The sequence below is a fragment of the Nannobrachium achirus genome (genome assembly GCF_963921795.1).
Source record: "Nannobrachium achirus genome assembly, chromosome: 6".
Lineage (NCBI taxonomy): Eukaryota > Metazoa > Chordata > Actinopteri > Myctophiformes > Myctophidae > Nannobrachium > Nannobrachium achirus.
Window position 1 is genome coordinate 50,855,376 of NC_137815.1, and position 21,251 is coordinate 50,876,626.

At 43.1% G+C, this 21,251-nt stretch overlaps 1 protein-coding gene across 1 annotated transcript in view; it reads left to right on the forward strand.

Annotated features, from left to right (window-relative positions):
* Positions 1-5,258: 5,258 nt before the first annotated feature.
* The window catches only part of mdfi (MyoD family inhibitor), a gene marked incomplete at both ends in the record, with an annotated part of 69,594 nt that continues 53,601 nt past the window's right edge, over positions 5,259-21,251 (forward strand). Inside the window, one exon of the mRNA XM_080728274.1 lies at positions 5,259-5,385. Coding sequence (XP_080584400.1) covers positions 5,259-5,385 — 127 coding nt within the window. The remainder of the gene's footprint in view (positions 5,386-21,251) is intronic.

Consider the following 21,251-nt stretch of genomic DNA (forward strand, 5'->3'; position numbering starts at 1 on the left):
GCTCTATAAGATCTATGAAGCACAAATTGGCCCATAAAGAAGAGCTAATTATGCTCATTATTACACTGTAAAACCTGTAGTGTTGATGTACCCATTTATGACTCAGAGAGTGTACAATCGTAAGCAAATGGACCTTTATGGGTACAACTCGCATTAATACTGAGGATTCTTCTGTCTCTTTCTCACATCATATTTGCCTATATCTGGCCCATTTGATATTAAGGAGGTATTAAAGTCATTACATTGCAGCTTTAGAAATGTGCAGATACCCTGTAAACACTTATACTGTATGTTGGTATGTTACCGTTGAGTAAAACCCGTTTTTCACAATCTGTATCAAATTGGCAGTAGTCATCACAATATTGTGTTAGATTACCTCTGCAACTTGTATTAACGATTAGCGTGGTTGCCCAACCAGACTATAGTACTTGTCCGACTATTTTTCTTTCTTTCTTTCTTTCTTTCTTTCTTTCTTTCTTTCTTTCTTTCTTTCTTTCCGGATAAACTTTATTTTTACGCACTACTCCTCCCACAGTTTTGGTGGCATCAACTTGAGCCATATGGCTTCATCGGGACTTGTCTGCTTGCATTTTGCTAAGAGTTACGTTATATTATAGTGTAATTACTGTGGTTGCTATAGGCAACAAATTATAGTTCTAGCCCATTCTAGGTAAACTCATAGCCAATCAGGAAGCAGCATTCGGTGCCGTCATCCAATGGGGAAACCCTTGAAAAAGACAGAGTGATGTCATCTGGGAAAACTCATAGCCAATCAGGGAGCAGCATTCTCGGTGACGTCACCATTATAGAGGAAGCCCATTGAGTTCAATGGGAGATTGAGTTCAATGAGGATTGGTCAAGTGTAGTTGTTGACCAATCAGGTCAATCTGATTGGCTCGATCCCCATTAGAGCCAACGGCAACCACACTTGCAATTTCCAATTTCATCTCTCTAGTTTATATTAATCTATTTGTGAATACATTTTCTCCATTGACTTGAATGGGAAAATGCACAAATTAAACTTTTCCCAAACATGGAGATGACTGACATCATCGACCACATGAGACTGACACAGTATGTCCATATATGGGCATTCCAAGATATGGTCTTAATATTGATGACATCAGGGATCTCCATATATGCATGGGCATAAAAGTAAAAAGGATGGAATGGTTAGCACCGCTCAAATATAGGGACAAGGACTGACAGATACAGAGATATCCATATATGGGCATGAAAGGGACAAATGCTAAGACGGAATACGTTTCCCAGCGGATTCCTTGTTACTCGCGTCAGGGCAACCACACTTCCCATTTTCTCATTTCCAGATGCATTTTCAGTTCATTGAAGAGCTGGAGAGACATGGAGACTCCTGTTACTGAACACACACTCTAACAACTGTATATGATCAGAATATAGAGCCATTTAACACATATTTTAACCAAAGAAAATCCCTTGCCCTACCTTTACTGGCCTATATATCTTATTAGGCCCTAACGTGTAGTTTGTAGTCTGCCATCATGCTAGTGTGTGTATCTGGTTCAGGTTAAAGGGGTAATTATGACAGGATAGTTCAGCCCAACTACGTTTCTAGCCTGGAGGAAACGTGCTAATCACCACTGACTGCAGTTTCCTGTCCAATAGGCTGCAGTGGTACAAGAGACTGGAGAGGAGGAGAGAGAAGGGGGAGAGGAGAAGAAAGAGGAGAAGAGGAGAAGAGGAGAGGAGAAGAAAGAGGAGAAGAGGAGAGTAGAGGAGAAGAAAGAGGAGGAGAGAAGAAGGGTAGGAGAAGAGGAGGAAAGAGGAGGAGGAGGAGAAGAAGAGAGAGAGAGAGAGGACTGAGGCGGTTTGTAGGTTAAAATAACAAGCTGAAGACATTGAAGAGAAGAGAAATAATAAGTCACTTCCTTGGGAACTTTTTGTTTGGAGGTGTTGTCTGGTGCGTTTGGGACTGTGTTGTAAGCTGGGGAAGTTCCACTGCAGACAAAGAGAGTGTTCAGTAAAATAAAGTTTGTGAGTCTGTGTGTGTGTGTGTGTGTGTGTGTGTGTGTGTGTGTGTGTGTGTGTGTGTGTGTGTGTGTGTGTGTGTGTGTGTGTGTGTGTGTGTGTGTGTGTGCGTGCGTGCGTGCGTGCGAGAGAGAGAGAGAGAGAGAGAGAGAGAGAGAGAGAGAGAGAGAGAGAGAGAGAGAGAGAGAGAGAGAGAGAGAGAGAGAGAGAGAGAGAGAGAGAGAGAGAGAGAGAGAGAGAGATGCCATGTTTGCGTATTATAAGCGACTTTGGGCTTGTATTTTCTGTAAAGTAGCTTGTAAATATTGGTAGTTGTGTTCTTTGGGGCTTATTGTTTCTTCATTTGCTTATTGATTGATTGAAGACTTTATTAGAAGTTTGCATAGGAAAAGGTACAGTTTCATGACGGTACAGTTCACTGGTACAAGGTCTACTAAAAGGAGATCCATGAAAAGACTAAGCTTATTTCCACTGGAAACCATTTAAGTATCTCATATAACATTGAATGACAGACAAATAGAACACAGTAGGCTACTATGCAGTAGATATGTAAAGAAAAAGAAAAAAGAAAACAATAAGTCTAAACAAACAGTATATACAAAGAAGGGGCAGGGGAGGGTAGGGTTGGGCTAGGTTAGTTTTTTACCAGTTGCGAACGGCTGCTGCCTGTAAGTGATTTTTCAGGGCAATTTTAAAGGATGCTAGTGATCCACACTCCTTTATGACCTTCGGTAAGGCTTTCCACATTTTGGTGGTATAGCAGAAAAAAGAGTTTGACCCTTTGTTGGTTTTGACTCTGGGTTGAAAGTGATCTGTGGCGCTGCCTCTGGTGTTGTAATTATGGACATCCTTAATGTTTATAAAGTATTTTGACAGGTACTTGGGTATCATAGTGGTGTAGTGTATCTTGTACACCAGGCCCATTGCAAGTTGCTGTACTCTGTCATCTACTCTGAGCCACCCCACTCTTAACTGGTGAGTAGCGGTATTATTTGGGCTTGTTTCCTAATGTTGTTTAAACCAGTGGTTGTCAAACATTTCCAAGTCAAGGACCCCACAAATTAATGTATTTGTCTGCCGGAGTGCGGACCCCCCATCTGAAAATATTTTATGCCAGGGCCCAGGGACCCAAAAAAGTTTTGTTTTGTTAAAATGTTTAAAGATTTTCAAGATCATTATTAGGCTATACACTGTAAAAAATAAAAAGTTGGGAAAACTCAAAATTTTAAGGCAACAAACTTCAGAAAACCTTTGAGTTTAGGGCAACTTAAAATTTTAAGTTAAGCAAAAATTATAAAAGCTGAGGCAACTTAAAATGTTAAGATACACCAACTAAACCAATTTAAGCAAAACTTAAAGTTTTATGTTTGATTGTCTAACTTAAAAGTTTTCTGAAGTTTGTTGCCTTAAAATTTTGAGTTTTCTCAACTTTTATTTTTTACAGTGTATCGGCCTATTATATATTTTAATAGCAGCTCTAGCTCACATCGAGATGTGTAGAGAGCTTTATAATTATCATATTGTCAAATAGCCAATTAGACTATTTTAGGTTTAAATTGCGAATTATGGCTCAATCGCTTCATTTTGGGCTTTTTTTCATAGGCGTGGTTGCTTGTTTCTTGAAAACCTGGCAACGCTGCTCTCGCTTGCGGGACGAAGGAACCAAACGGAGGAGAAAGTTTCAGAGGCGGAGAGAGAGAGAAAAAACTTTAATCTCCGGGAGCACAGAGGAAAACGAAAAGCTCTAAAAGTGTCAGAGTTTGTTTGGGATCCATACATACACGAGCTGACCCTGATCGGAGAGGATTTATACCGTGGGCACGCGTTGATCATACATTAAAAGTGAGGAGGGGGAGTAGAGAAGAGACTTGAAGACATTAATAAGGGGAGAGAAGCCCACCTGAAGAGCTCAGAGAATGAATTAAGAAGAAACAACGGCTGCTCTGTCGCGTCCCAGCCAGCAACAAGGTAAAACAAATGTTGTTTTAAGTGGTTTATAGGGCGTTATAAAGTCTGATCTTGACTTTGGATTCATAGGCTTGTAGCAGGAGTTCCGAGTTGATAAAGTCTGTCTGAAACGTGCAGGGACAAGTTTCCGTTTTTTTTGGTGAAGTAAAGCAGGGGGCACAACACAGGCAGGCATGTCATAAAAAGGTAAACAGAATTATGAAATGCCTTCTGTTTATAGCTACCATTCCCTCCTCCTCCACCCACAGGAGAGATGTTGTTTTCTTTCTTTCAGATCAAGACGTGGGTGCTTAATTAAAAGATACCATAATGTGTGTTATGAAACCACTGTTACACGTTGTTGCCAACACATCCTCAGTGGTGTGCAAATGTAGTACACTCTCTTGAGTTACAATGAACATTAAAATAGTTTACTGTGCAATACTGAGAAATAATGCACATAAATAAAAGTCCCATGTTATTCACGCTGTGGGGACTTTTGCGATTGTTTTCAAAGCTTGTCGTTTTGCGTTTTCTATAGGCTATTTCTCGAAAGTTCTCAAAACTCTTCAAGCGCAGGCTAAAACTACAGTGCAGTTATTTGAAAGGCGACAGCATGCCACCAAACATGATAATAACACACGGGTAAACAGTGGTGGTTGAGTGTGTTGACTGTAGAAGTTTAGTCGATAACAACTGAATTGTCAAAAAGGTAGGGGGAGTGTTGTTGCGTGCCAGAGCGCGCCCTGGGAACGCGCAAACAGCTGTCCAGCTGACATGGGCGCGCGCAAAACAGATGTTGGCACGTGACCTATATATTTGGCTCAGTAACTTTTAATAATGAAGTTTAAAAATGACAATAAAAGAAAGGGCTTAATGATTTTGGTAGGCTATGATTTGTGACTTTTGTGTTGTGATTGCTTTTTACTTTGTTTATCTAAATCAGTGCTTCCCAAAGTGGGGTCCAGTTAGCCTACTTGAGGGGGTTCCATTTGGTCAAGGGGCCCAAACCTTTTAGTCTGTGACCCCTCTTTTGAACTGGGTACCCCCCACCCTGAGTTGTAGGCATAATGTGAACATAGCTAACTATTTGATCTTAAAAGTCACTAAATTTCCACTTTAGACATGTGCAGATGTATACACTTATAGCTTACTGTATGTTGGTTTGTTGACTGCTGAGTGATAAAACAATGTTGCACATTAAGCTAATCATCTGGGAACGCCCCTAAAATAATGTTGGGGACCCCCCACTGATTGGTTTGGTCTACCTCTCTCATCACCATGCAGAGTCAGGCCTTATGCCCATGGATGAGGAGAGGAAGGCCCCCGCCGTCTCCCCAGAGCCCCCCGACGATGGGGATAGCATCGTGCCGGACCCTGAACCCACCCACGCAGCCCCCACCACAGAGACTAACACCAGCCATAACCCAGGTACGGCTCGTGTGTATGTGCGGCGTTGGGGTGGGCGATATGGAAAAATACAATATCACGATATTTTCCCAAGCTGTATCACGATGCATGATTTTATCACGATTCTTTTTCACGTTTTTTTTTTTTTTTTTTTAAGTTACTTGACAAAAACTAGACTCTCTGGGTTCCTTTTGGGAGGTCTAAATTGAACTTTACAAGTATGTGTACAAATGTACACTGTCAGAGTTAAGTGGAGACCTTGACATTTTAAAGTTTGAGAACTACTGATTTAGACCAAAATGCAGGTTTATATTGAATTCTGTTTTAACGATTAAACATTGTATCACAATGTATACGATACCTCTGAAAAGGCATATCGTGGAGACATTGTATCGTCTCAACGATACTTATCACCATATCGCCCACCCCTATGCGACGTGCGTGCGTGTGTGCGTGCGTGCGTGCGTGCGTGCGTGCGTGTGTGTGTTTACGTTTGTGTTTGAGAGAGAGAGATAGAGAGATTCTGCAAACCGTTGGTTGTGGGTGATGGGTTTGAACATGCCTTGAATGGACGAACATCTAGAATTCTGTGTAACCTGCTTTTTTTCTCCCGCTTTGTTGACTTTGGGGAGGGTGCGTACGTACGCGCGCGTGTGTACATTAGTTTGTATTGAACAGTAGCTATACACAATAGAGCACTTGTGGAAAGACAGGACAGTGGCAGATACTAGGAGGGGAAGGGAGATTAAGACGTCTCATGATGAGAGAGAGAGAGGAGCCGGTGGATTATGTGATGAGAGAGAAGACTTCGTCATGCTTGTTGTACGCATGTGATCCTCATTAGGGTGGGATGTTTGGCCCGGCCCACGGCTACATGATGTGTGTCTGCACGCAGCTGTGTGTGCATGTGTGTGTGTGTGTGCATGCTTGTGTGCGTGCGTGCGCATGTGTGTGTACTTTCACTATCACACTTCACACACAGGAGACGCATAACTGAAAAAAACTAAAACACTAAAGTAGCAGCATATCTCCACTGTCCGTTATAGGCACATTTATTACATAATTGCAATTATTTGAGATAATTGCGATTCATTTGCATAATGTCATAATTGTTTACATGTAAAAAAACGAAAAGAAAACATTTACCGCCCAAAATTAAATAGCAGATCTACAAGATTACAACGTGCATTGCGGATCAGCTAAGCTTGTAGATCAGATATTTCTCCTATTTTTACATTTGTTTTGAAAGTATGACATTATTAAATATGTAATTTCTTTGTATATCCTGCTTGAAGTTTTGTCATAATGTATCTGCCCAATTTTTAGATACGAAGCCTAAAAGGCAAAACAGGAATAGCATTTTTTGTTCCTATTTTCGCAGCCAAACCAACAAAATTAATTGAAATTATTTGTGCGACAATTATACAACTGGTATGTATTCCCGAGAAAGCAATCTGATTGGTTGAAACAATCATTTGACCGGTATGATAACTAGCATTATGTAGCGCTCTCATCAAGCAAAGAAATCAGCTGTGTGCTGGTTGCAAAAGAGCTGAAGCGCTCCCCTCTCCCCACACTATGCTAGTGGCTAGGCTAGCAGTTTTCATGAGAAGTTAAGGGACATAGTAGCTAAATGTGGCATTAAAAAATGACATCGAATATCGTCGCTGTCGGGTGGAAACCTTGTATCTCCAAGTTTCAATTTGAATGTTTTCTTTTCGTAAAGCAAAGCCCTGCTTCATCACACAAGACCGTTGCACAGGACTAGTGAAAATACGCCTCGCACCGCAAGGCGTTGTGTGCTTGTAGATCGGCTATTTTCACTAGTTTAAATCATTTTTAAAATGATAAATACAAAACGAAACGGTTTTGGACATACAAGGTTTTCACCCGACAACGACGATATGTTAATTACGATGAAATGAAGTTGACGTGTTTTTTTAAGGGCAACAGTTGTATAATCGCAATATTACACTCGAGGGTGTGCCACAATATTACACTCAAGGGCGCTGCCAAGGAACTCGCCCTTCGGGCTCGTTCCTGAGGTAACGCAGGCGTGATGATATCTGACGATATGGCACACCCTCGAGTGTAATATTGCTTAATTAATCGTCAACTTAAAACATTTTCTAATGGTGACACAGACTGTGCCGTCTGTTCATTTCACAATGAGACTTCCGAGGAGGCAGAGTGTTTCTTTGCCCTAAGGTTGCGACATCCTGGCTGGCAGTGTCTAATGATAGGCCCGGAGCACAGCACAGTGTTTCTGGAACTCCCACTGACTCCCAGGAAACACACACTGTGGCTCTGTTTGGGTGGAAGCAGAGAGAGAGGGCCTAAATACAGTAGTCATTCACTGGCACACACACACACACACACACACACGCATGCATGCACGCACGCACGCACGCACGCATGCACTCACACACACAGCCCGCACTGACAGACACAGCCCGCACTGACAGACACACCGCGGTTTGGGTTTGTGAGTTGTGGCAGTCGGAGATTGGTCCAATCCGACGGACCACTAACTTGCACCACGGATGGATGATGACCTCTGGGGCGCCTGAGGAGGTCAGAGGTCACCCCCCCTCTCAACACACACACACACACGCACGCACGCACGCACGCACGCACGCACGCACGCACGCACGCACACACGCACACGCACACGCACACGCACACACACACACACACACACACACACACACACAGCCCTTTGGAACTATAAAAAGACAAGCTATACGGGACCCCAGGGGATTAGAGAATGCCCCCCCCCCCCACCCTCTCCTCCCCGTAACCTCCCGCCCCTGCTTCTGTGATTGGTCACGGACTGGCTGACTGACAGCGAGTGAAGTAGGCCTGTCACAATTATTACATAATTGCTGATAATGACAATTATTTGAGATTTGCATTATCACAATCGTTATACTTATAATAATCTTTCTTTTCCATGTTGAAAAATGTTCATACATGTAAATATAAAAAGCCAATTTTGGGGTATCAGTGGCCACTTTGGACACATGAAGAAAGTAGTGCACGCACATCCGTGGCCCAGGTGCTAGACAAGCAGAATCATCAAGAAGGACATATAGAGTCTGCACACTGGTTGAGCTCCATAAGTTTATGGGAGCCTTTCGCTGTTACTACGTGTCATCTGTTCGACACCCAACTCTAACCCTTACGGCCGGACTACACCAAAAAATGCGCACATACGCGCGTACTGTCCGTGAAGACGCTCGCGTATGAGTAAACGCTCCAGGCTACACCAAGGAGGAAGTATATGTGAGGAAGACCAGATAGTCTGTGTACAAAACGCATAGGCGTGCTTAAAAAATAGAACCAATCCTATTTTTAGGGAATGCGTATCCGTGGTTCGCGCTATCCGTACGCCTGGTGTAGCCGGCTGAATTGATATATATTGGATCTATCCAAAACGCGCATACGCGCGCGCGCCCCGCATACGCACTGATGCGCGCGAAACGGCTTGGTGTAGTCCGGCCGTTACCCTAAACCTAACCTCCGTGGGGTGAGTCGCTAACCCTCCCGAGAGTCCCGACGCTCCTTTGTCGAAATAATGGTAGTTCGAAAGAGCGACATTTCCCCTAAGTTTATTGCTGGTCAACATTTCGATCTTAATAGATCTTCATCAGGTCATAAAGGACTGGGCATACACACCTGCATTTAAATAGACTGTCACCTATGCACTGATAAGCTAAGAGTAGAATCGGTCACAGCAGTCATTAATTGGCTGGCTTGGTGTGACAAGTGAGTCAATTAAAGGTGTGAACCCATCAAAAAATGCAAATAGCAATACATGTACAATAGGCTATATGCATATACGCCATTTTGTTCTACTTCCGTTCCGGGTGTCTTTCGACTTCCTTCACAGGTGTTACCAATGATACTAATGAAGTGTCTGTTCCATTCTGGTCAAACAGAGTCAGGGTGCTGATATTGTGCATGTTGGCTCACTATGGAAACACTCTGCTACACCAGTGGGTCTCAAAGTGTCATTGAGTGGGTTCCAAATGTCCCCATACAGGTGTGTAACTCTGACAGTACAAATGGAGGCAAATGGACCTGCAAGGGTCCATTTGATTCCATTTGTTGATTCCATTTGTACAGAGTTGTGGGGGTCGAAATTAAAGAACCACTGTACAAACAGACCCTTCATTAGTATCATCAGTAACACCTGTGAAGGAAGTCGAAAGACACCCGGAAGTAGAACAAAATGGCGTATATGCATAGAGCCTATTTGGACACATAAACATGGCAGGCATCCAACATCTTTGACTTCATTACCCAAGAGTCTCTGACAGCATGTCCGGCGAGGACCTGCTGTGATTGGCTAGCAAATGCCAGAATGAAAGTCATTGTCTCCCCTATACATAGTCATGCAGTTGTGCCCCTGGCAGGGAACCCCCCTGAGTCCATACATTTATGGAAGGATGATTGCTATTGCGTCAGTCACTCACCCCTCATGTCATGCCCCAGTACCCTGATTGCCATCAATATTAAGCCCATATCTGGGAATGCCCATATATGGACATAATATTGTGTCAGTCTCATGATAATCAGTGTGGTGTTCGGGACGCAAGTCACACTTGCAAATTCCGTCCTTGTCCCTTTTATGCCCATATATGGAGAGCCCTGATGTCATCAATATTAAGCCCATATCCGGGAATGCCATATATGGATATATTGTGTCAGTCCTTTAGGGTGTCTGACTGGTATTATTACGAGTATTTCTCTGCTGTCGGGCAGAAACCTGTTTACTCCAAAATGTTCATTTTTCAGGAAATGAAAAAACATCAAGTGGAGTTAGGAGCTGACAATGGATTCCCAAGCTAATTCATGCCTCTGCAGCTGCTCTGTCAAGCAGGGTCAAATGGAGCGTTTTGTCAGAAACGCTTTTTAATACTTTTCATTGGTTAAATATTTTTTTAACCAACACACAGACGTAAAGGGTGTTCATAGCACTGATTTATGAAGAAGGAAAACAAAAGATGAAAAAAAAGGTATATAGGGCTGGCTACTGTATGTTTTGTAATAATATTCCAAATCTAAAAGTAACTTATAACTAACGTTTTCAAATAACTGTAGTGGAGTAAGAAGTACAATATTTGCCTCATGAGACGTATAGTGGAGTAGAAGTGAAAGTATAGAAAATTGGAAATACTCAAGTACAGTAGAAACACCTCAAAATCGTCGGCTACTTACAGTATAAGTACAGTACTTGAGTACATGTACTTACTGTAGTTACTCTCCACCACTGTTGGGCCGCCTCAGGGCAGAGCCGAGCAGCAGTGTGTCCCTGAATGACTCCCCCCACCCCACCCAGGATCAGCTGAAACAATCCCTCCATGCTCCTTAGTCGCGCTGCGCGCCCGTCGTCGCACGCCAGAAATATCCCAGCTATTGTACACGTTTCATTTATTACATTTATATCCATGTTCTTTTTTATAACAGTGCTGCTGAACAAAACCCAAGGCTGCCGCCTGTTTCGTAACTGATTAGCGCTATTCACTGTACTGATGCACTTTTAATGTGTCTAGGACTTCCATTTGGACTAAGCAACAGGATACTGACATGCACTTGACTGACATGCACTACACGTGATTGAGGATCTCTTTAACCCCCATTAAAAGCAGGAAAGGTCCCATGCCATATATAGTATATCGTCGTTGTCGGGTGAAAACCTTGTATGTCCAAAACCGTTCATTTTGTATTTATCATTTTAAAAATCAACTAAACTAGTGAAAACAGCCGATCTACAAACACACAACGCCTCACACCGTGAGGCGTTGTGTGCTTGTAGATCTGCTGTTTGCACTACTTTTGTGCGACGGCCTTGTATGATGAAGCAGGGCTTTACTTTACGAAAAAAAACATACACATTTGAAACGTGGAGATACGAGGTTTCTGCCCGACAGTGACGATATATATATATATATATATAGTAACATGAATTTTCAGAGAAAGAATATATATATTTTGTTTTATTTTATTTTTTGAAAACCGTACTTGATTACACTACAGACTACAGCGTCACACAAAAGCATCAAAACCAGATTCACAAACTCATAGATCTGCTATTGGCAGTTTTTCTTTTATTTGAATCCTGAAAAGTACAGTTTTGGAACATGAGGTTTCCACCCGACAAAGAAAAGACGATGTGTAGAATGGGCCTCAGGTCTTAATCTGGGTTAAATTACAACGCTTCTTTCTCACGGTTTTTGTGCTCATCTTGTTTTCCTTTTCTTTACTGCTATTTCTTTCCCTGCAAGCAAAATGACGTCATGATAACCTCCTCCGGTGACGTTCAGAACTAGGCCAGATCACAGCCCATATGGGGATGATCTTGACATCATTACCAGGACGTCATATGGACTATAGAATTATTGTTATTGTTTGTAATGTTGGTTGAAATATGAGCATGTAAGGTTATATTCTGGGACATAATCTGACTAGTTATGATATTTATCTGGCCTCGATCGGACCCTCTCTGATTAATCCAGGATGTCCGTTTTCGTGGGCAGGATTTAGGTTGGTTGAAATCAGGTGATATTCTAGGCCAGATCTGGCTAGTCATGGTTTGACTTGATCTGGCCTTAATGGAGACTTCACTGATTTGTCCAGGTCCTGACCGTGCTTGCTGTGTTTCATTTGCTCCTTGAGCTGAAATCATGAAAGCCTGCATAAACAAGAGTTTCACCTCACTGTTACCTGTAATCATGGTTGTGACTGTCATTGATTGATTGATTGATTGTTTGATTGATTGATTGATTGATTGATTGATTGATTGATTGGTGGGTTTGTACTATATTTATGGTGCAACAATGTTGCTCCAGTGCAGTGTTCATCTCTTCAGCAAATTTTGATTTAGTTTAGTCATAGTCTTTTGAATAAAATGTAATTAGTCATATTTTATGCATCAATGGCAACATTGACACTTGGTTGCATGCTGAAAATAGTCGATCTACAAGTTCACAATGTAGAACTGCTATTTTCAGAGTGCAACACCCTTGCGCAACCAAACGTAAGATTAGTCTTTTAGTTCTACTGGATCTCATCTCCACTAGTCTCTCCCCAACATTTTTGTCTAGTTTTTATTTGTTGACGAAATTGTCAATATATTTAGTCTTAGTTTTAGTCTTCACAGCTTAGTTTGTATTGTAAATCACACCGCAATTACATCACACCTGTGTACAAACCCCAAAAGCAATCTTCCAGTTCTAGGCAACACAAAAGGTTGGGGACTTTCTTTGTATTTCCACAGAACTCCTCTAATCTATCTATAAATGCGAGAAGTCTCTGCGTGTCTGCGTGTCTGCGTGTCTGCGTGTCTGCGTGTGTGTCTGTCTGTCTGTAATCCACGTATCTCGAGAACCGTTCGTCCCACCGGCTTCAGATTCGACATGCGCGTTCCCCGCCGCGGCACGGAGTGCAGTGCCGGGCCTCGACCCGACCCGACGCACGGTTTTCCCTAACCGGCACGAAACGTTCGGAATCTCCTTATGCTGGGCTGATTGTTGACATCAGAATGTTCCGGAGGAAATCGGCGCAAGCGCTGACTCATTGTGACATCACATCATAAAAGGCTCTGACATCACGTACGCCACATGAGTCAACAAAAAATCTCTGTGAGTGTGTATGTATGTATGTAATCCGCGTATCTCGAGAACCGTTCGTCCCACCGGCACGCACGTTCTCCATATATGGGAATAAAATGAATGCCCGTATGCGGAGCTGATGTCTGACATCAGAGTTTTCCGCAACCGGTACTATGTGTGCAGAGATCTTCATATATGGGCAAAAAAGCGACAGAGATCTCATATATGGGCATAAAATGGACGCAGATAAACAGATATCTCCATATATGGCATATATGGGCATACGATGGACGCAGAATCACGGCGCAAGCGCTGACTCATTGTGACATCACATCATAAAAGGCTCTGACATCACGTACGCCACATGAGTCAACAAAAAATCTCTGTGAGTGTGTATGTATGTATGTAATCCGCGTATCTCGAGAACCGTTCGTCCCACCGGCACGCGCGTTCTCCATATATGGGAATAAAATGAATGCCCGTATGCGGAGCTGATGTCTGACATCAGAGTTTTCCGCAACCGGTACTGTGTGTGCAGAGATCTTCATATATGGGCAAAAAAGCGACAGAGATCTCATATATGGGCATAAAATGGACGCAGATAAACAGATATCTCCATATATGGCATATATGGGCATACAATGGACGCAGAATCCCAAAGATCTCCATATACAGGCATAAAAGGGACACAGACAAACAGATACAGAGATCTCCATATATGGGCATAAAATGGACGCAGATAGACAGATATCTCCATATATGGGCATATATGGGCATAAAATGGACCCAGAACTATAACTGCAGTGATCTCCATATATGGACATAAAATGGACGCCGACAGACAGACAGACAGATACAGATATCTCCATATATGGGCATAAATGGACACAGGCAGACAGATGGTCAAAACGGGTCCTATGAAAACAGGTATAATGGGGTTTGCATTAAAGGGCGGGGCATTCATTCCCTATTTACATTGTTCCGAGTTGGCCAGGTCACCGACTAGACGCTGGGCCGCCCGTTCTAGTACATATTAATGACATAGTTCAATATTTAAAATGGGTGGTTTTCCCCTTTAAAGGCTGGATGACACACAAAGAATTTTAACATTATGATACAGTAGGTCACGTGGTCTTTCTCCAAACAGTCTGAAAAGGAGGCGGGCCGTATCAGTTAGTAGTGAATGTATACTTCATCCGTCGTGCGGTGCCGCGCACACCGTGATGCGTTGTTGTTAGCTTGTAGCAGCGCCGCACCGCAAGGCTATTTTTGAGAGCTATTGTGTGTGCGCGCACGCACGCACGCACGCACGCACGCACACACACACACACACACACACACACACACACACACACACACGTCTCTGACACATACACACACACAGGCTACACACACAGAGTGTATGAGCCACGGACTTCAGTCCTCCGCTGTGCTCCGGTGAGACAGCAGGAGATGGCAGCTAAAAAGGGCTCAGAGCTGCCGAGGAGGAGATCGCTGGACCCTCGTTCTAATCTCTGACACCTTTTTGTTAGAAGACTTGTACTTTGTACGCGGTTATGGTGGATTCTATAACAGATTCTATAAAAATGTTACCCCTAGAACTGCTTGTTTTAAAATTCGGTTTATGAATTGTCGCATTTTCTCCTCCTCGAACAGTTATATGTTGGGTTTCACAAGATACTGCTCGCCGCTCAACTCCGCCCCTCCCCCCATATTACCCAATCAAATTAATTTATTTCAGTTACTGTACAGAAAGTACTACTTTCAGTACAGTAACTACAATAAATTAATTTGATTGGGTAATTTAACATGGGGGTACATGACATCATTAAAAAATGTGGCTAATTTGATAGCCTTAATTAGCTGTTTTGGCCATGTCACCCGACCTTTAAGTACAGTACTTAAATAAATGTACTTAGTTACTTTGCATGTGGGGTAAAAAAAACAAAAACAGAATACACAGCACGCTGTCACAGTGGACCAGAGAGGGCAGGTCCTCTGGGGTAATTAGGGGGAGGTGTGGTTAACGGTTTAGGGGAAGTGTGCAAAGATTTTAAGTGGACGGTTGCCATGGGAACCTTGCCACAAAAATCCTCTCTGGTATAGATGTAGAGTTTTCTTTTCTTTACTTTCTTTTTTCTTTCTTTCTTTTTTTGTTGTTGGAAGAGGCATGTCTCGACCCAAAACCTATTATGATTACTCCGCTGAATTATACAATAACATTGGGATGATCCGCTCCACACACGCACGTCTCTGTTAAGTCTGTAGCTGTGCTTGCGGTTTACCGCGCTGCATGTAAGTAGGCCAGCAGACTTAATGATAATGCCTGGGTAATGAGTTTTTAACGTTAGGTCGGTCGGTGCCCTGGCATGTCCCCGCGGAGCGGGCGAAGGAACTGACTTCACCTGTGGTGTAAAACAACCTGAAACTGACCTTATCTCTGGTGTAAAGCAGTGGTTCTCAACCGGTGGGTCGAGACCCCCAGGGGGGTCCCCAAATTATTTTGGGGGGTCCCCAGATGATTAACTTAATGTGCAACATTGTTTTCCTCACTCAACAGTAACCAAACCAACATAAAGTTTAAGTGTGTAGAGGGTATCTGCACATTTCTAAAGTGACAATTTAAGGACTTTTTAATACCTCTAAAATTACAAATTAAACATTAGCCAAATTGTCAAATATTAGAGGCAGAAATTGTGAAAATCTACATGCTCACAACGCCTCGCGTTGCGAGGAGTTGTGAGCCTGTAGATCAGCTATTTTCACAATAGAACCGACCGTGTTATACGAAATGTAATGCCTCAGCTCTTAGTGCTCGTCAGGATGGGGGGGGGGTCCCCAGTTAAAATATGATTATTTTGGGGGTCGCGGCCTGAAAAGGTTGAGAACCACTGTTGTAAAGCACCCTGAAACTGACCTTATCTCTGGTGCAAAGCACCCAGAAAGAACTGACTCTACCTGTGGTGTAAAGCGCCCAGAGAGGGTGCCAACACAAAGTACAACTGTGGCTTCTTCTTCTCTCTCCCTCCCTAAAGTTAGCCTGTGTGTCTGGTGACTGGGCTGGCCGCCCTATGTGTGTGTGTGTGTGTGTGTGTGTGTGTGTGTGTGTGCGTGAGTCTGTGTGTGTGTGTGCGTGCTGCCAGGGGCGTCACACCAAATTCTGGGCCCTGGGTACAAGGATTCACTGCGGGCCCCCCATGAATGTTAACTATTGAAAAATAGCAGATACAGTATACAAGCTCACAGCGCGGCACCGAGTGCCACGCTGCGAGCTTGTATATCTGCTATTTTTGAAAAATCATGAAAATGTGTCCAAGAAACCTATGTCAAGGACCCCCAAGATGATATGTATTTGGCCACAGACCCCGATCTCAAAATATTTAGTTCCAGGGACCCCCAGAAGCAAAATTTGAGTTAGAAATGTTCGCTTAAAAAATACATATATTCAAAGACTTTCACACATTTTCACAACTTTTCAAAAATAGCAGATCTACAAGCTCGCAGCGCGGCACTCGGTGCCGCGCTGTGAGCTTGTATATCTGCTATTTTTCAATAGATAAAGTTATTAGGGCCCCTCCACCGTGGGCCCCAGTAACTCAGTCCCACTTTCCTACCCCGTGCTGCTGAGGGTTAGGTAGGTGAGGAAGGGAAGGGAAAGGGAGTGTATTGGTCAGCCTGCCACAGAGGGCAACAAGGGCCTGCTTTCAGCACTCTGCTCCAACCCCCTCTGCACCCCCCACCCCGCCCCGCAGAGCCTCACGGCGCTCGCCGAGAACCTGGCATCACAAACACGCAAACATGCCCCGTGCACGCAGAACAGGCAACGAGCGCACGTACTCTATGTAGTTGATACATGCTCCGCAGTCCGCGCGCACGTATTTATACTCCACGTGTTTGGACAGGCATGCAGATCACATTTGCAGATCTGCTATTTGCCGTGCACGACACAACGCACGCCCGAGTGTAAATCGGGCATTGTAGTGTATAGGTGCATGCGTGCATGCTGTAAATCACATGTTTTCATATCTCCCTGCATGTGCGTGCGTGCGTTGTGCGTGCGTGCGTGCGTGCGTGCGTGCGTGCGTGCGTGCGTGCGTGCGTGTTGTTTCACATAAAATGAACCAGGTCAACCTCAACCCAGAAGAACAGTTAAACTAAACAATGTTTCCCTTTTTTTCCCTTCTCTTCTGATATATTTTTATTCAGGTCAGGGATAGAGCATTATTTTAAAAACGGCACATTCTCAGTATAGACATAGACAAACTCCCACAACACTCCCACAGCTCCAGTATAATGTGAGTGCATTAAATCATGTTTTTAGTTGACTGACCCCGCTCACTTTTTTTTCCCCCTTTCGATTTGAGCAATACTGTGGTCACTAAAAAGCCAAGCTGAGGCTTCAGGTGAATGAGCTGGTTTATATTCTAATCTTTCCTTATTTTAAAGCTGCAATCCGTAACTCTCAATGAACTGCCCAGGACTTTAACCCGGTTCTATCGACATGAGTGCTGTAGTTTCTCTACTGCTTAGCTGATACTGAACACCTGGTTGAGTAGCAGTGTATACTGTAGTTTTAATATAATAGTAGTTTGAAGGACCACGATAAAGACTTGTAATCCTTTTAAAACCAGCATGTAATGAAACCTTTAAAATATCATCTAAGCATGTATATCAGGGGTAGGCAACCTTAGGCACGGGTGCCAACATTGGCACGGGATGGTGATCACCGGCACACTGGCAGAAGTGTGAGAGAGAGGATTTTTATTTTAAGAACAAATCTTTTAAACTTCTTTTAAATGTGGTCAATTAAATAAAGTTAGCTCATTTGTAGCAAATCACATCTTGCACAAAATTCTACATTCATTAAAACTCTGAACTCTGACTGGGGAGGGAGTCAGGGAGATTGGTGGATTATTGCTCTGGGTCTATCGTTCTAACAATGTCCTGCCAATCAAAATGTCTCAAAATATTTGTCATTAAAATGTATGTTGACATGGCACACTAACACTCTAGAACAGGGGTCTTCAACGTTTTCAGGCCAAGGACCCCTTAGTTAAGAGAGAGATGAAGCAGGGACTCCCACAACCTTTTCATAGATTCTTTAAAGTTTTGTTTCACAGCACAATCATCAGTGTATTTTGTATTCATGTCAATTTGTGTTTTCAGATATTTAACCACTTGAACCGTCAATACTTAATAAACTTGACCTTTCACTCTGTACTTAGTCTGCTCTTTTTCTCCTCTACGCCAAACCTCTTTGCCGAAAATAGCCGATCTACAAGCTCACAACGCCTCAGATCTGCTATTTTTGGCTATCGTTCTCAGAATAAGGACACTAGGGTTCAACTGGTTAATATAAAAAAGGAGAAAAAATGTTTATATCACACAAAGATTTGAAGGACCCCCTGTAGTAACTCTAAGGACCCCCTAAGGGTCCCGGACCCCTTGTTGAAGACCCCTGCTCTGGAAAATGAAAACATGGCACTTCATTTCAAAGAGGTTGCTGACCCCTGATATATATTATGCTTTGTTGATTTTGATTTGTATTCTGGTAAATTTGTGCGACTGTAAAGACGAAACAGAAGCAGGGAGGAGGCGTCTCATAACTTCATCATTTTCAGTGCTTCCTAATCCGGTTGTGACACTTATTGGCTTGGAGAAGTCTTGGTTAATCACCACTACATCCAACTATGGACCTCACGTGACGGTTTTGCTCCAACAGAAATTCTTGAACGCAATGAAATATTCATTTTACTGGAATTTCTCAACCAAGGAGGCAAGACGATTTCTGCTAAGGCTGCCAACCATGACTGTACTATGCACAGTATGTAAAGATAGTTCTATCTGAACTCCGCTGAGCTTTGGCACATATTGACATAGCGTTGGGAAATGTATATTGATATTGTTATATGAGATATGGCATTTCAGGGGTCGTAATAATACCGTGATATGACATAAAGTGTTGTCTTTTCTTGGTTTTTAAAGGCTGCATTTTACAGTAAAGTGATATAATATAACCTGTTATTTGGATCTACCACAATTATTATTATTGAGCATTACTGGTGATTATTTAGCAGCCAACAGTCATCCCCACCATATCAATACTGTCAGGTGGAAACCTCATATGTCCAATATTTGGCCATTTGAAAATAGCCGATCCACAAGCTCACGATGTGTCGCAATGTGACATATTGTGAGCTTGTATATCTGCTATTTTCAATAGAAAAAATTAAATGGGACATTCTGCAAGTCATTTTACTTTACTTTTTTTAATTTTTTGTACTTTTAGAACATTTTGATGCCAATACATTTGTACTTTTACTCAATGACATTTTGAATTCCGGACTTTTACTTGAAACAGACTATTTCTATACTGCAGTAATGATAGTTTTACTTGAGTAAAAAAAAAAGAATAGTACTTTTTCCACCACTGTGTGTCACTCTGCTTCCTACATCTGAGACAATATTTGATACTCAGATTAGGATGAGAGTATTAGTGTTCCACCGTTAACATCAACAATAAAAGATAACCAGCACACTTCCTAAGGCATGTCTGAGGAAGGTTTGCGTGTGACCGAAACGTTGCTCTGATTAACTAATGATCCTACGTGTACCTTGCAAGGCCCAGTGTGCACGGGCTGTCTTTTTCTGTTGATGTTAGCCGGAGCAGCCGGAATGTAGACGGCACCTGGGAGCAGGTTGGGTTAGCGCCCCAGCCTGTGTCTTCCGTGAGGAAGAAGCCCAACAACCCCACAGTTAGGCCTTTAGGAGGGCCATTCAAGCCGCAAGCGGAGTCTGCAGCACCACCGTTGGGCGAGGTGGAGCCTGCAGTACCATTGCGGCTCAAGAATCCACCACTCCTGAGTGAAATGTCTGGGGCTGAAGTCTGGTGCAACGCACATGTCCTGGACCTGGTGAGAGCAGGAGTGGACATGGTGAGACGTAGGAGGGGCCCGGACAGGAGTAAATCCACAGAGCCTAGTCCTTCCAAGCGCCAGATTTCCTTTCCTAGTCTTGGCAGAGTAGTTCTCGAATAGTGGAGTGAATGGTCCTGTCTTTCCATAATGGGACTGATCGTGGGTAGCTACTGGGACGTAAGTCGGGACTTGATCAACCCCGGCTGGGTCACCCAGGTGAGGGGTATGATGTTGCGAGACCCGAAACCCCGATGAGCTTGGGCTACATCACTGAGGATACGTCCCAGGTGCATCCATGCAATGTTTTTTTTCCGTTATGATCCTACGTGTACCTTGCAAGGCCCAGTGTGCGCGGGTTGTCTTTTTCTGTTGATGTTCAGCGGTTTTTAATCCGGGTGTGCGAAAGCTTTGTATCGATAGTTTTCCACTGTTAACCATGTGACTGGCGTCGGCGAGATTGTTAGTGTATGACAGCTGTCGGGTACGGGGTCTGAATGGTAGGGCTAGGGGTTTGAAAGGTAGGCTAATATAAGGGTCTTAACCCATTTAGAACGGGTACACATTATTGTGTATCATTATTTTATGCTTTAACTATTGAGAAATAGCAGATATACAAGCTCACAAGCTTATAGATCTGCTATTTTTGAAAAATCTTTAAAATCTGAATTTTGACCCGATTCTATAAGTGTCTTTTGAATTCTTATAAGATTTTTTGAAAAACCTATGTTTCTATGTCAGCAATCTGGCCAGCCATCATCAAAGAAAAGGTCCTTTTCACTTAACTGGAGCTCAGTTAGTCTGTTCTTGAGAGACTACTGTGTCAGTGGTTCTCAAACCTTTTCATGTGAAGGACCCCCAAAATTATATTTATTTGGCCACGGACCCGCATCTCAAAACATTTAGTAGCAGGGACCCCCCAGAAGAAAAATTTGAGTTACAAACGTTCACTTTGAAAATACATATATTCAAAGATTTGCACACATTTTCACGACTTTCTCAAAAATAGCAGATCTTCAAGCTCGCAGTGAGCTTGTATATCTGCTATTTTTCACTGGTTAAAAGCATTCAATAATTCTAGGCCTATTTATGAAGATAAATCATCCCAATTGGCAGTGATTCGCATCAGTCCGACTACGTATAGCTACGCGTGTGTTAGGGTTAGGGTTAGAAATAGGGTTAGTAATGGGGAGAGTCGGACGAAGGCAACGTGGGAGTAATGCAGGGATGTGCAGAGAATGTTAGAGAGGCAGGGGCTGACATTTCTAAAAGGGCCTTTTGGTGAATATGTCGAAAATAGCCGACCTCCAAGCTCACAACGCGTCGCAGTTGGAGGTCGGCTATTTTCAGTGATGCC